Genomic DNA, 16,774 nt, shown 5'->3' with positions numbered 1-16,774 from the left:
CCCTTATAAAAAGTGGTGGGGTGGGGGGGGGGGGGGGGGTGTATATATGCATACAGTATATATATATATATAAAATAAATTATATGTAAAACCTATATGTAAAAATTCAAATGTGTAAAGATGTTTATTGAAGGTTTTACTTGATGGTTACATCACATTGACACATAGATTTTTCAGCATTATCAGCATTATCTGTGTTTTCTTGCTTAATGCATAGCTATGCATGCAAATCGACATTAAATATTATTTGGATATAATTTATTTCGTTTTTAATATATTTTTATTTTATTTTAATATATTATGCAAAAAGAAAGAGACCGTGGAGTAATACAAGACTTGAATTTGGTCTGATCAGAATCAAGTACTCTGGAAAGCCCATTTATCTGTCTACATGTTTAGCTCTACTTGTGAGGGCCAGCCTTTTAAAAATATCCTCAAAAATATAGCAAAACAAATCAAATGAGAACATTTGAAGTTGTTCTCCCTAGCTGAAATGCCCTTAAATCAACCAAACCTCCTTTTGGGATGCCCTCAAAAAGAAAAGTGTTTCATAAATAAACTAAATAATTCTTTATTTTAAAATGCAAAAAGTTTTCTTTTAGCCAAGGGATACTGCATTTGTGTCCGCATATAAGCGTTTATTTACTTTGAGCCAAATTCTGTCTCGAGTAAAATGCCTTCACAGATTTCACTCTCTTTCACTGTCCTTAAATTATTCAGCAGACAAAAACATCTCAAACATTTATAAGCCCATTCTTAGAGGGACGCATGAGAAGTGTGACCTCCCTGTTTGGCATAAAGGACTGACTCAAACCGAGTTGAGATTATGGATCAAAGTATAAAAACACCACAGCAGCAAACGTCTCTTCAGCGGCATTCACACAGTCATGATCCAGGAATTAAACCGAAAAAAAGTCTTCCAGCAATAGCATTACAGAAATGACAGGAATCAAGCCTGTATAGAGCAGATCAGCTTTAAAATATATATTATATGGGGAAAAAAGCATTGCTGTCAGGACAAATTTATTTTCTATTATTCCCTTTCCACATAAAAATAGGTAAAGAGAGAACTATCAGGGACAGGATAGAGATCCAGAAAGTGCTGCTTGCAGAAAATGGTAATGATAAGGCAGAGAGTTGGTGAGATGGTGGTAAGCTGAGCGTGTCATTACGCATTCATTGAGATTAGGTTATGTCATCTCTTGCTCTCTTATAAAAGAGCCAATTAAAGAGAAAGAAATGAGGATGGAAAGAAAGCGCTTACAGTGAATGAATACCATCTGATTGCAGTAACCGCACTGCCGCTGTTGGACATTGAGGGCAAGCAGATTGGTTAATTGAAAGTGATCTGCTAATGAGGTAAATTGACTACATTACCCACGTCTGCCTGTCTCTCAGGGATGGCACAATGGGGGCTGAGTTTCTCATGCTGACTGTAATGGTCTCAATTATGTGGTTGTCTGAAACAGTGTGTCTCTGTGGCTGAAAGGTTAAGGACTCGGGCTGTTTCTCTTCTAATGAACCTCCTCCCCGAACTGTCAAACAGCACCCCTCTACCCCACCCCTTCTATCCTCTGCTCTTAGACTTCTTCTCTTCTGCTTCTTTTGTAAAGTAATTTTGCAGCCCCTCTCTCACTTCATGTCATCTTCACTGGGGGATGTACTGTGGAAAGTAGGAAGGAAGGAAGGAAGGAAGGAAGGAAGAATGAAATAAAGTTAAAATGAAAAAAGGAGAGAAGAAGAAGAAAATGATTGATGACTGAACAATTGTGGGAAGGATTGAAAAACTACATGAAGGATGGTTTGAATGAATGAATGAATGAATGAATGGGATAGATAGATAGATAGATAGATAGATAGATAGATAGATAGATAGATAGATAGATAGATAGATAGATAGATAGATAGATAGATAGATAGATAGATAGAAAAAAGATACAATTAAGTCAACCAATGAATGAGTGAATGATAGAAAGAATGGAAGGAAGGAAGGGAAGGAAATAAAGAATGACTGAGAGAAGGAATGAAGAAACAGATGAGTGAATGATGCAAGGAAAGAATTAATAAAGGATATAAGTAAGAATTGAAGCAATGAATGAAGGATGGATAGAAAAAGGAGTGAGTAAATTAATGAATGAAGGAACGACTGAAATATTACATTTTGGATGGATGGATGGAAAAATTTAAGGAGCAAATTAAAGAATAAATAATGAAAAATGAAAAGAAAGGACGAGGGAGGAATGAATGATGCAAGGAAGGAACAAATAAAAGATTAATAGAAGGAGAGAGTATAGAATGAAATCAAGAAAGAAGGAGGGAAGAGGATTTAATGAATAAAAGGACTGAACCAGTGAATGAATGCTGGGCAGGTGGATGGAAAAAAAAGAGTAAAAGGAAATGAATGAATGGAAAAAAAGGAAAGAATAAATAAAGGATAACAGGAAAGGAAGGAGGGGAAATGAATAATGGAATGAAGAACAGAAAGAACAGATGAACAAAATTAAAAAATTAAGGAAGGATAAAAAAATGGAAGATTGACTGAACTGAATATATGAATGAGCAAATGAATATAAATGAATAGAGGAATGTAGAAAAGACTGAAACACAGGCTCCAGAGTCAAATCACTGAGGGTGCTTCTTAAATTAGTGAGGGTGGTCTCTCTCTCTCTCTCTCTCTCTCTCTCTCTCTCTCTCGCTATATATGTATATATATATATATACAGTATTTGTGCCGTCCATTGCTATGGTGCAAGAGCGTTCCCTTTATAATCATTAAAGGCTGTCACTCATCTTAGTTCATCACAATCTCAAAAAGGTTAAGTTCTCTACGCTGCACAATGAATCTCTTATTTACATCGTGTCTACACTTTGTTATAATGAGATGATTCGTGCTGAACACAACACCTGAACAAAAACTGCAGCGATTTGAGTGGTGAGTGGATTCTAACTTAAACGCCTCTGACTGTCTGTTGTGTTCAAGAAATCAACAGATATGTCTGTGATTGGCTACATTGCTCAACGCTGCAAAAGATGTTGAAATAGAAACCGATCTCCAGAGAGCAAACCATAACACACTGGATAGTTAGCCAAATCTGCAATGAAATGCCATTATTACAGCATTAACTGAGGGTGCTATTGATCTGTTTTGAGGGTGCTTAGCACCTTCTAGCACCCCCGTAGAACTGGGCCTGCTGAAACAATGAATAAAGGACAGATGGATGGAAAGAAGGAAGGAGTGAATGAATAATGAAAAGAAGGAATGAGGACAGGAGGAGGAATAAATTATGGTAGGAAAGAGAACAGATAAAAGAATAAATTATGGAAGGAGGGATAAAATCAATAAAGAAGAAGGGAATAGGAATGAATGAAGCATAGGACTAAACCAATGAATAAATGATGGGTAGATGGAAAGAAAAAAGGAGTGAGTGAAGGAACAAACAAATGAATGGAAGGAAAGATAGAATGGGTGAATATGAGTAAATGAAGGATTAAAAAAGAATGAAATAATAAAAGGAAGGAATGACTAAACCAACAAATGAACAACTGTAATATGTAAAGAATAAGAAAACAGGAATGAACAAATCAATTAATGAATGAATGAATGATTCAACCATTAAAAAAGAAAAAGACAAAATGAATAGAGGCATAAATGAAGGAAGGAAGGACTGAATCGATCAAAGAGTGATGGAATGAAGTAAGTAAGAACGTTCAGATGTTTCTTGTGTCTGTGCTCGCAGGAAACAGAGATCCTGAACACCGCAGTGCTGAACGGGAAGACGGTGGCGGTGCCGGTGAAGGTGGTGACGGTGGGCACAGACGGGATGATTACAGACGTGTCAGACGCTGTGCAGTGCCAGTCCACTGATGAAGACGTGGTTAAGGTCAGTCCTCTGAGTGATTGTTCCTGCCTCCTTCAATCATAATGATTCACTCGAATGAACAAACAAACCAAAGCATGTTGTGTCATGTTGACTTTTAATCAATATGATAGGATTCAAATGAAGCTCACAATAAATTTCATTCATTTCTAATGAGGTTTTTCCAATGATTAATGGAGGTGATAATTATTCATCATGTCGGGATTCTTATTAGAATTGGAACAAATGCTTCAAGAATCAATCTGAACTTGAACGGATCTGTTGGAAAGTTCTTTTCAAAGAAAATGCATCTCAATGACAGTCCTCAGTCATCCGTCCTCCTCCATCTGTCTGTTCTCACTCTGACACTTGTTTAATAGAGATCCATTTCTCTATTTCTATATCAGCATGTTACAACAAGCTGGCAAGATGCCATGTGTTGTCCCTTGTGAAAAAGAAGTATACTTAAGCAAAACGAGTACTTATTACAGAAGTCATATACAGTAAGTGTGAACTGAATGTAATGTTTTGGACACTCAGGAATAGTTCACACAAATTTGGAAATTTGCTGACAATTTACTCAATTTGTAGACGAGTTTGTTTCTTCATTGGAACAGATTTGGAGAAATTTAGCATTGCATCACTTGCTCACCAGTGAATAGGTGCCGTCAGAATGAGAGTCCAAACAGCTGATAAAAACATCACAGTAATTAAAAATTACTCCACACCACTCCAGTCCATCAATTAACGTCTTGTAAATCAAAAAGCTGCATGTTTGTATGAAACAAATCCATTATTAAGGCGTTTTAACTTTAAACCATTGTCTTGTGATTCAGACAAGACCATTTTTTTTCACTGGTGAAAGCAATATTATGGATAGATGACTCATATTTTAGCCTGAAACCAAAAACTTCTTGATGGATTTGTTTATTACAAACACACAGCTTTTCACTTCACAAGACAATAATTGATGGACTGCAGTAGTGCGGACTAGACTGGAGTCGTGTGGATTATTGTGATGTTTTTATCAGCAGTTTGGACTCCCATTCTTACGGCACCCATTCACAAGATTTGAAGTACACTGCAAGTGCACATTGAATACAGTTAAGCACACTTTTTATTCACAAGAGTTCCACTTTTTGATTTCTAAAATGTCTATATATTTTTTTTATAATTCTTGTCTTTTTGGGTCTCTTTCAAATGCCTCCAGCTGGAGCTCGGTCACATATGAGCTCAGATTCAATCATAGCGTATATAATTATGATATGTTTGATTACGCATGAGACGAAATCTGCTGAAGCTTGTTTCTTAACCAGACTGGATTGTATGATTTTTTTTCTAGAGATGGTAATTTGTGTTTGACAGGCCTATTAAGTTGAGGTTGTTTAGACATGAAATTCTCTAATTTTAAATGACCCAAAAGACTTACGCAATCAGCTTTCACTGGGATTGATTTAATGCCGACGACATTCGTAAGAATGTTTTTAATTGCTAATTTCAGTGTATTTCTTCACAGTTAAAAACACAGCTGTGCTTCAGCTAAAACTCCCTCTTAAAATCATTAAAGGCTTTGGTCATATGCAAATGATCAAAACGTTGTATATGTTTACATAGACTGCAATAATCCAACGTTGGGCCTAACATTTCATTCATATTCATGAGTAAAAGTTTTAGCTTATCCCAGTTCATACTGTAACTATAGATGTGCAAATTACTTTGGATATGTTGTGAAAATGGAATATGTGCAGTTATTACCTTAAGGAGCTATTTCTCTTTTATATGTTCCTTTAAATGACTTCCGTTGGCTAATCTAATGTAGTCAGGCTGATTCACACATTAAATAACCAGCTAATAAAACCAGCTAATTTAGATGTCACCTCATGAAGCACATATTTAGCCTGCAGTCAGAGTGTCCCTCCACTTTAAAACTTAACTTTGAACTGTTAACTTTATCAAAGACGGGGGAGTGTTTGTAAAACCAGTCATTATTTAGTGATGCTTGAGGTACAGAAATTACATACTGCAGCTTCAGAGTATCTTCTTTCTGTGGCCTGACTAGAACAGTGCAGGGCAATGCATGATTCATCACCTGCTCTGTAAAAATCCTACAGTAAAAAAAAAATAAAAAACTTGGTTGGCCCCAGTTTGCTATCCCATAATACCTTTTTTTTTTAGATGTAAATGGAAAAATATGTTTTTTTTTAATGTGGTTTTCTTTGATTTTTGTCTAAACCTTTGCTATTGTGTAGATTTTTCATCTTATATGAAAACCTACACACAATCATCTTCAGCCCAGAGTCCTAATTTCAACAAATTATTTTAGTAGTTCACTTACTTTTAGAATAACAACATGCTATGGAATCTGAGGCATATAATAAAGTTTTGCAATTATTCAATCAAACCTTAGCTGACCATGTGAAAATATCTCTGAAATATGAGCAGAATGACAAATCATTTTAACTGATGGGGATTAATGTTACAGGAAGTATACAAGTGTGGCATTGTAGCTAAATAATGTATGACGTACACACTAATGGATCTGCTTGGATCACAATCACAATGTAGTGGGTTAGAAAGATAACCATTTTGATATGAATTTTCTATTTCCTTGGAGACTGATGCTCTGTGTGCTTTTAAAAGAACTATGTAATAAAAGAAGGAACAATGTAATAAGGAGTGTGGAAGATTGGAAAATATTTTGTTTCTCCAGAGAATTAGAGTGAAAAAAAGCAATTTTCTTCCTATATCATGACCACCAATTTGGATATTGCATCATTATGTACAGTTTGGATAATTTTCTCCCATTTAATTTAATACAGAAACCCATCAGCCTGCCTATAGCCACAACAATACATAGTTAAAGAAAATAAATGTAATGCATAATAGACTAAATTACACAATCTCTTTAGCTCAAGCGGCAGTGCCAAAATGCTGAATAGCTATACTGTGCTGCACTATATCATGTTCTTACATGCTAAATAGAAAACATTAGCATTTTTATCTTTATTAATGATTTAGCAGTGCTACAATTGGTGAAAGCACACTAGTTATGCATTCGTGCATTCTAAAATACTTACAGGAGAGCTTTATTTAAAATAAATAAATTGTGAAGCAGTTGCTTGCTGACATGAGGTCCCAGATTCTGCATGTTTCCAGACTTGCTGTTGGCTTTGTTTGATCTGTTTTTCTGATGTAACCTGCTTGAGTAGCAGTCTGTGTCTGTAGTTACTAGCCACACAACTCAATATGTCTGAAGTGCAGACTGTAAATACATCTCTTCTGATTTTGTCACAAATTGTGAGAACGTTGGCAAGTAAGGTCATTCTGACATCAACTTCAAATCAAAGCGCCTGAAGTTCTTTCAATCTGGTTACAAACAGCTGGATCAATTTCCAACTTCTGAGAACTTCAAGAGCATATAAGAGTGTTTGATAGTTGACCTTGATTAAAGTATGTAATTCTCACTCATCATATTTCAGTTTTGAAATCCCTCGAAGCTATGTGCACTTGACATTTGTACATGTACAAAGAAGAGCACTTTCCTACACATCCAAAACACAATGTCTTCAGAGTAGTTGCTTTTTTTTCTGCCATTTTTCTTCCTAATAGCCTTAAAATGTTTTCCTCATTTTTTATTTTCCTTTTTATCTTTTTTTTTCCTTAATGTAATTGATCTAATATTGCTTATTTAAAAAAAATTATGAAATAAAAAAAACAAAATTGTCCGCACACTGAAAGACAAACAATTAGACCAAGGCAAAGGTTATTTAATTTAACATCTTCAAAGTGAAAAAAGTGCAAAAAAAAGTGAAAAGTGACTTAAAAACGGACCAGTTTTTTGATGCAAAAAATAAATAAAAACAATAAAATAATCAATTTACTGTGACACTTCATAAAAAGTCAACTGGCCAGTAAAGCTATTTTATTTACCTTTTCTTAATATTCATCACATTTGGTGCTTGGTAAAAGTTAACTTTGGATCCTCTTTACTTGGTTGTATGATATTCAGAACAATACTGTATGTTGGGGTTGGTGAGATTTTTTTAAATATTTTTGAAAGAAGTCTCTTATGCTCAGCAAGGCTGCATTTATTTGATCAATATTACAGTAAAATCTGTAATTTTCTTAAATATTATTACCGTTTTAAATTGCTTATTATTATCAGTGCTGAAAACAGTTGTGCTGCTTAGTATTTTGTGGAAGCCATGGTACATTTTCTTTAAGTTTTTAAGAAAGTTCAAAAGAACAGTGTTTATTGGGGATTTTTTGTAACAATCGAAGTCTTACTGTCACTTTTGATCAATTTAATGCATACTTCCTGAAAAAAAGTATTAATTCTTACAGACCCCAAACCCTTGAATGGATTTTATATATATATATATATATATCTTTAGCATAATATTAATATTTTTTTCTAACATTTGTTCTTTGTGAACCATTTTTCTGCTTGTTTAATTCACTTTATTAGATGAGCTAATGCAACACTTTCAATTCCTAAAGTTTTTGTCACATCACTTGTAATTGCATGCAATCCGCTTGAACGTGTTAAATGGAAGTTTACTCACTTTAATTGTGTTGGGACTATGTGAATAGATTTTGGCATTAACTGAACCTGGGCATGGGATTTCAAGTTCCCAGTATGCTCTGCATGAGGAGTAAATCTTAAAATGATGTAATTATTCTAGGTGTTTTTGAGCAAGATGAGAAAAGGGAGAGACTTTTTTGCACTTAATGTTTAATGTTCCGTTATGTTGGATTTGAGAAGTTTCTGTCATGTTGGAGTTTGGGGAGTTAATGTGGTTAAAACTGGAGCCTGTGTTCAAAGAAGGGTGGATCGATGGTGCTTTTTTAATGAGAAATTACTTTTTGATAGTTTTCTTCTTGTGATGTATGTTGCATACCTGTATATTTCGTGGTATTGAAGGTATCCCAACTTCAATACCGCGACTGAGGTGCCCTTGAGCAAGGCACCGAACCTCCAACTGCTCCCCGGGCGCCGCAGCATAAATGGCTGCCCACTGCTCCAGGTGTGTGTTCACGGTGTGTGTGTTCACTGCTGTGTGTGTGCACTTTGGATGGGTAAATGCAGAGCACTAATTCTGAGTATGGGTCACCATACTTGGCCACATGTCACGTCACTTCACTTCACTTTAGATGCAATAAAGTTGCATTTAACATGCTAATATGTGCTATTGCTAACTACATTAGATTCATTTGAGTTACTTTGATATGTCTAATTTTACTGAGGTTTACTGAAATCAGTTACATTAAATGTTTAATTTGTGCTTCAATATATATATATATATATATATATATATATATATATATATTGTACTGCCTTACAGTATACTTACATATTACATCATAGTATTTTATTACCAAAAGTTCACTTAGTCAAGATTACTTACACAAAAACAGTCATTGTTTATAGGTAGTTTTACATGATTATTTACAGTGTCTGACCTTAAGAAGTAAACTGTAGCAGTAATGTAAGACTTCTATATGCAAATGATCTCAGTTATGATTGGCTAACCTCTCTGCATGTCAAAACTACTGTATCAGTGCTAATGTTGTCATTAATCAGGATGACTAATTTGCTGAATGCTGAATAGGCGTTCATCTCTAAACGTTGATATATCAGGAGCGTTTAGTCCATATAAGTTGTGAGTGTTCTGTATACCCAAGCATTTGAGAAAAAAGTTTGGGGACCAGCTAAATAGTAACAATACTATACATTCCCTTGTCATTTGAGGTGTAACATAAGGCTTAAGATAATAAAATATGTATGTAACTGTGTAAATGATATATTTGCAAAACAATGCAAATCTGTACCAGTTATGAAGGGATTCGGGTGTGCAGATCCACAACAGCTTTTTCCCCTGCGCTCTATTGCATTGGTTTGTTGGTATGCGGATGATTTCATGATGAAGTAAAGCTTTCCGCGAGTTGCTCGCCCAAGCAGAAAAAAAAGTGCTGTTGCTGCCAGATCTTAACAAAAAACATTGTATTTGACGCAAACCTTGACTAAATCAAATGAAAAAAAAATCTAATTGTATATTTTTTAGTTTTCTCAAGCAAAGCAAATTTTTTAAGTCCACAGAAAACATATCTTACCTTGTATTGCCATAGACAAAGTGTGTTGAACAGCCCTACTTTTAAATCAACATTGCATTTTTTATTTGTCGTCTCTGCTAAATTAGACTGCATTCCCAGTTAAAAAGATAGATAGATAGATAGATAGATAGATAGATAGATAGATAGATAGATAGATAGATAGATAGATAGAGTGCACTCTGGGAATAAGCTAGTGAAAACTTGTGAAGGTCGTGTGCAGTATCAGTAGTGTTAGATTGGGCACATAAAATAATAATGCCCAGTCAAAGTGGCATCTTTGAATACATTCAAACCTGGAAGTCTGCAAAGGATCTGCAATAAAAACTGAAATTTATTGACCAAACCGTTGTGTGAAAACAGTATGTGTGTATTCGAGTGGGTCTGTGTATGTGTGTGTATTAGGAATCAATGATTCTTGGGCAATATACCATGATGCTGTATAGAATGGAGCGCACAGGGCTGTGTTATCTGGGAATCTTTCAATAGAGCCAGTGAGTTGTTTGATGTAAAGCACTATTGGGAGCCAGTCAGGTAAAACTGATGACTGCATAAAAAGGTGAGTTTAAATCACAGGTTCTCCCGATAGGTGTGACATGGACAGTCAATGTGGAGCTACATTAGTAGTCCAGCCGTGTCCAGTGTAGCAGATGAAGAGTTTAATATAAATAGGAGGAAGTAAAAGTTGAATGTACTTTTCTTGGATGCATTTCAGCTTTGATTATAAATAACTCCCTCCTTCAGTGAGGACCCACACAGTTGTAGTTTAAGACCCTGTTAATTGTGCTGTCAGACATGCTCAGTCAAACACATGTACAAGCCGCCTGTTCAAGGTCCGGCCCTCTCGTTCCTCAGATGGCTACTTGATTGGATGTGTCTGACAGGTAGTTAATTTTCCAGACTGAATAGTCATGGCTGTAGCATTGTGGTGGGAGATTCTCCAGTCTATGGCAGTGATTAATGATGATGCCCTGTGTGTTTTGTGTTTGTGTGCCTGTGTGTGTCCGTAACAGTAGATTTGATCCGTACAGCATTGGAAGGAGTTAGTGATGTGATGTGGGAATACTTAAAATGTGCCGTGTTAATCAAAGCAATTGCAGTGAACTTGCAAGAATTTACTTGCAGTTTACGTTTTAGTAAAAGGTTGCAATAAAACATACAGTCTCATATGCTCAGCAAGGCTGAATTGTGACATTATTATTATAAATTCAAATAAATGTTTTGGTTTTGGTTTATGAACAAGTTATTAGTTAATACGTTCTTTCTACATCATTTACTGCTAAATGAGATCTTCACTCTGGGATTGTTTGTACAAGCTGAAACAGAGTTATCACAGTGGTTCCTGTGCATTTGGACATGTAAACATCTACTTCATCTGCAAAAACTGCAATTTATTGTTATTAATAATAATTACAAAAATGGCAAAGAAGTGTTATTTTTTTGTCATCTTGTGTGATACATTTTTTAAAGTGTGACTGAAGTGTCCAAATAGTTTTTGGGGTCACTGTTGATAGCTGTGTTGAATCTATTAATTCATCATGTCAACAGTTTAACTTTGGCAGCCCTAGAAGACTGTCTTAGCATCTTCACTCTCAGACGTTGTTGAAGTAACAGAGATAAAGCTTTGGAACCAGAGCCAGAGAAAACTCTGACAGCAGACAACTCTATCAATCAGACAAGCATGAAACAAACTCTCACAGCTCTAACAACCCTTAAGTGTAGAAAGCAACACACCATGATGTTCTGATGCTGGATTAGATGTCTCACTCAGCTCTGTGAGTGTGTGTAATGTTCAGCCAGAGCCAGACTCTTGAATTTTTTAGTACTTACTGTAAAATGACATTATTCAGTAGTCTCTTCTGCTAGTGAACAGCCACTTTCCATGAATAAAGGCTACAAAACAGGCCTGAAACTCTTAAAAAATTTGTTTAGTTTTTTTAACAAATGTGGAGTGAAAAGAGGTGCTTAACTTTCAGAAAATATTGAGTGAACAGGAGGTAAAACTAAATATTATAATTAAAATTCGTTTTTTAACTCTGTTACCAAAATGTCAAGTCAAGTCAAGTCACCTTTATTTATATAGCGCTTTTAACAATACAGATTGTGTCAAAGCAACTGTGTTAAAAATGAGACGTTAAAGATAAAGAGATAAAATTTATATTTTAAAACAATTATTTGTCTGATTTTGTAACATTAAACTAACTAAAATCGCTCTACAACTTGGGTAACAGAGTTAGATGATTGATGAATGCAGTCAACACTACTATATGGCTAAAACAAACCATTTTTAGGATTATTTATTTAAGTCTCCAAATTATGTTTAATCTTGAGTGTCACAATTTTATGTAAAATTTTATCTTTTTTTCTAACATGGGAGTATCATGGGATGTGTGCCTCTTATGCTTTTAGAAAGTCAGTGTACTGTAAACATGAAAAGTCCCCACTAGCATTTGAACATAGATTGCAGAGATCTGGATCTTTTAATTGCTCTGCAGGGAGCATGAAATGATTGTGCAGTTCTCAAACCCTGATAGACTGAGACTTAATATTCCTTATAAGAAAAATAGGAACATAAATGTTTTTACAAATAAAAAAAGAGCCTATGAGCTTTATTAATATGAAAGAGTGCACAAAATTTGGGTTTGCAGCCATGTGTGTATGAGTATGTGTGCTCTTGCATGCTTTTATCTTTCTGCTGCTGGCCACACTTTGATGGTGTGTGTTGCTTCTGTAGTTTCCATCCCTGTCAGATCCTGGTTAGAGGAATCAAAGTCCCACCGAGCCAGTCATAGTGATTTGAGGCCCGCATCAGAAGGAAACACTGAGCCAAGTAATTTTGCCAGTGTTTATGAAACGGATGGTTTTGGAATGTGGCCTCATAACTCCTCAACAAGAGGATGAGGCCGCCCTTCTGTCTTCTCTGTGAGTGTGTGTCATACGATAGGCTGTTGTATTTACTCATCATTATTAACGAAAGTGCTGCCCATTTCTCCAGCAGCCATCTGGAAAAGAAAGGTGACTTGTGGGCCCTGGCTCAGCTGTTTGCTGCCAACTCATGCACACTTACACTAACATGCAAACATTTGTTTTTCTGTCACGACAGGGGCAGTCAGATTTATTTATTTATTTATTTGTTGATAGAAATGCTGACTTTTATTGAGCAAGGACATATCAATTGATCAAAAGTCTAGTACAGACATATATAATGTTTCAAAAGATTTCTATGTTGAATTAATGCTGTTATTTTTTTAACCCTAAAACAAAATGAATGACAAAAATATGTACTAATTTTCAACATGAATAATAACAGTAAATGCTTCTTGAGCAGCAAATCAGCATTTTAGAATGATTTCTGAAGGATCATGTGACTGATGTAATTGCTGTTGAAAATTCAGCTTTGCATCACAGGAATAAATTACATTTTAAAATATATTACAATAGACAAGTTATAGTGAATCAAAATAATATTTTACAATATTACATTTTTTACTGTATTTTTGATCAAATAAATGTAGGTTTGGTGAGCAACTTTTGAATGGTAGTGTAGTGTAAACATTTCTATATTTTTAGATTTTCATAAAGACATTTATGTTACATTCACAGCAAAATGTGGCCCACACGTAATCTGGTCTTTTCGGTCAGATTTGGGCCACTTCCATATATGGTCCTAAATTAGATTCAGATCAGATGTTTTGCAATGCGACCTCAATCTGAATGGTCATATCAGAATGCATGCGACTATTACATCACTCTAGATTGTCATTCATCATAATTCTGCCCTGATGGTAGTCACTCCAAAGATTTTACATACTGGTAGTCTTTGATCACAGTTGCGGATGTAGTCGGTGGAAAGACAGTGAGGTGTTGAACTCATAAGTATTACGGTGACAGCTCTACACAAGGTAAACTTATGGGGTTGTACCATAAATATTTAAAAACTTTTATCTTCTTATCACCTGCTCATACGCTCATACGCTGACTTCTGCGGCACATATCCTTACTTACCCTTACAAAAAAGAAGTTTATTCAAGTGTGCTATTAGTATACTTATTTAAAAAAAAAAAAAAAAAGGAAAGTATACTTTCAGTCGACTTTTTATGTACTTCTCAGACATGGGCTTTATGTACTTCTCAGAAATATACTTAAAAGGACATTTAAGTATACTTGACTTATACTTAGAGAATCCGTGGTTTCTTTGTTATGGTAGGGGGTCCTATTACACACCTTCTGTACAGAATTTCCAAAAAAAAACACAAGTAAAGAAGAAACCGAAACAACAGATGCTTCCACATTTAATCTAACACAATCAGACATAAAACAGCATCAAAACTGTGTAACGTTATGGAATAAAATGTAGACCAATGAAGAGGTAATAATGACTGTCAAGCTTTGGGGTGTTGATCGACTTTATCTAAGTTTTGATTATCATTCTGAATCCAGTTCATAGTCTTTTTTCAGCTTTTTGTTCAAAATGTTGTTTGTTTCTTTATTTTTTTAAATTATAAAACTTACCCCTAGTGTTTATTAAAAAAAGTGCATGAAGCTAGAATACAGTGTTTTTGTTTACAAGCAGATACCCTGTTCTTTCTTTTGATGTTTTGTATGTTCAGATATTCATGTAACAAAATATATACAAATTAATACCTAAACAGGGACATAGTAGTTTAAAGTATGATGTAAAGTTCACTTAAAGAAAACTTACGAGTATACTTGCAGTATAAAACTACTAAACTAATAGTTTACTGAGACTATACTTCAATGCTACAAGTATTTAATTAGTAAACTATCAATATACCTATAAGTTCACTTTTAGTATAGTTGCAGTACAAACTAAAAACATAAGATGTAAACTAGTTGTGTACTCAAAGTTTACTACTGTTATACTTAAAGTATACTTAAAAGTATACTTTTATATACTAGAAAGTGGGCCAATTTAGTCCCAATGAGTACTGAAATAGTACACTTACAAGTATACTACTGGTACACTGATATTTGTATACTTACTACATGAAGTATACTTAAAAAAAATACTTGAACTTTACTTAAGTATACTTAATAAAATAAACTTGAAGTATACTACTTTTGGGTAAAGGTACTTCAGTGGCCTCTGCGTTTACTTCCATATGACAGCGCACATCATGGCATCTTGTTATCATTAGTTTGAGTATTCAGGTCAGTTCAGGATCGTGATCAGTTAAAAAAAATAAATACAATGTAAACAAACAAAAAATTTAAAATAATAATAATCGGATCTGAGGAATAAATCAGAATTAAGCACTAACACTTGCAGTGTTAGCCTTAGTCACACAGACACTTTTACTTGGCAGTCTAAATTGACATATCATAGACCTTTAAAAACACAAACCCAAACCCTGAAATGCAAACGCACATCAGTTTTTCGCTGAGGAGCCGAGACTACGTGCCCCGGCCGTACAGTGGTGGTACAGCAACTGTGGCGACGGGACGTAACGTTTCAGTCAGTCACGTTCTACGTTACGTCAGTCGTGACTGACGAATTGGGATCCGTATGGAAAACGCCACTATTGCTGACCCCCTCCAGTGCCCTGCGGAAGCCAGCAAGTCCCCCCACACCAGCTGGGGCGGAAGATAGGACAGCGGCTAGGCAGAGGTGTCCGCCACTGCTGTTCCATACAGTGGTACATTGGATAACACTGGGAGAGCGTCCCCAGTTAGGAACACTACGGAAGCCACATCCCGCGCATAGGAGGTATCATGTGGAATTACACATATGGACTGGCCCAGGGCAGTGCTACATATGGAAGTCCCTGCGGTAGACTCAACCCGCCTGGGGTGAGATGACTACGCAGCAGAGATGGCAGCGAATGACTGCCAGGGAAAGACATAGGCTAACCGTGAGGGGAGCCGTACCGTGGAGGAATACACATGTGGGATCACCTGAAGGGGGAATCACTACACACGGGCACCTAGCCCAGCACAAGGGCTGACCTTGGGCATGCACACGAGTGCTGAGCCTGGCGTCTGGCACTCCGCCACGCCTGACCGCCGACCGACGAACAGGTTCCACTTCAGCCTGTAAGCGTGTCAAGTAGACGGGGCTCTGGCTGAAGTGATGGTGTTTACTACCGCTGGAGGTAGCCCACCTAGAACCTCCGCGTCCCGTCCAGGGACCATAAGTGGAGATTCCACAAGTCTGGACGCGGGTGCCAGAGGGTGCCCCCTCTCTGAGAAAGGAGATCCCTCCTCAGAGGAATTCGCCAAGGAGGGGCTGTCGCGAGGAGCATCAGTTCGGGGAACCAAGTCCGACTGGGCCAGTATGGCGCCACTAAGAGGACCTGCTCCTCGTCCTCCCTGACCTTGCACAGTGTCTGTGCGAGAAGGCTCACTGGGGGAAACGCATATTTGCGTAGGCCCCGAGGCCAGCTGCATGCAGTGCGTCCGTGCCGAGGGTTCCCTCGGCCAGGGAGTAAAACAACTGGCAATGTGACGTATCCGGGGAGGCAAACATCTCTACCTGAGCATCCCCAAAGCGTCTCCAAATCAGCTGGACTGTCTCGGGGTGGAGTCGCCATTCTCCCGGAAGGGCGGGCTGACATGAGAGCTCGTCAACTGCAAGATTTAGCTCGCCTGGCATGTGAACGGCGCGAAGCGACCTCAGATGCTTCTGACTCCAGAGGAGGAGATGGCGGGAAAGCTGCGACATGCGACGGGAGCGTAGACCGCCCTGGTGGTTGCTGTACGCAATGGTCGCAGTACTGCACATGGCACCCCAGCCCCTGGCCGGGGCATCTGTTGACACAACAACATGCCTGGATACTTGCCCAAGG

General features: G+C 36.8%; 1 protein-coding gene across 1 annotated transcript in view; it reads left to right on the top strand.

The window, feature by feature from the left end:
- LOC107564464 (transmembrane protein 132C-like) overlaps positions 1-16,774 on the top strand; it is a 66,046-nt gene that overhangs the window by 32,726 nt on the left and 16,546 nt on the right. Inside the window, exon 5 of the mRNA XM_016249552.1 lies at positions 3,738-3,881. Within this exon, the coding sequence (XP_016105038.1) occupies positions 3,738-3,881 (144 nt within the window). The remainder of the gene's footprint in view (positions 1-3,737; positions 3,882-16,774) is intronic.

The sequence above is a fragment of the Sinocyclocheilus grahami genome, unplaced genomic scaffold (assembly GCF_001515645.1).
Source record: "Sinocyclocheilus grahami isolate Dianchi unplaced genomic scaffold, SAMN03320097.WGS_v1.1 scaffold936.1, whole genome shotgun sequence".
Classification (NCBI taxonomy): domain Eukaryota; kingdom Metazoa; phylum Chordata; class Actinopteri; order Cypriniformes; family Cyprinidae; genus Sinocyclocheilus; species Sinocyclocheilus grahami.
The sequence above is the reverse complement of the archived record's forward strand: the minus strand, read 5'-3'. Positions and strand labels throughout refer to the sequence as shown.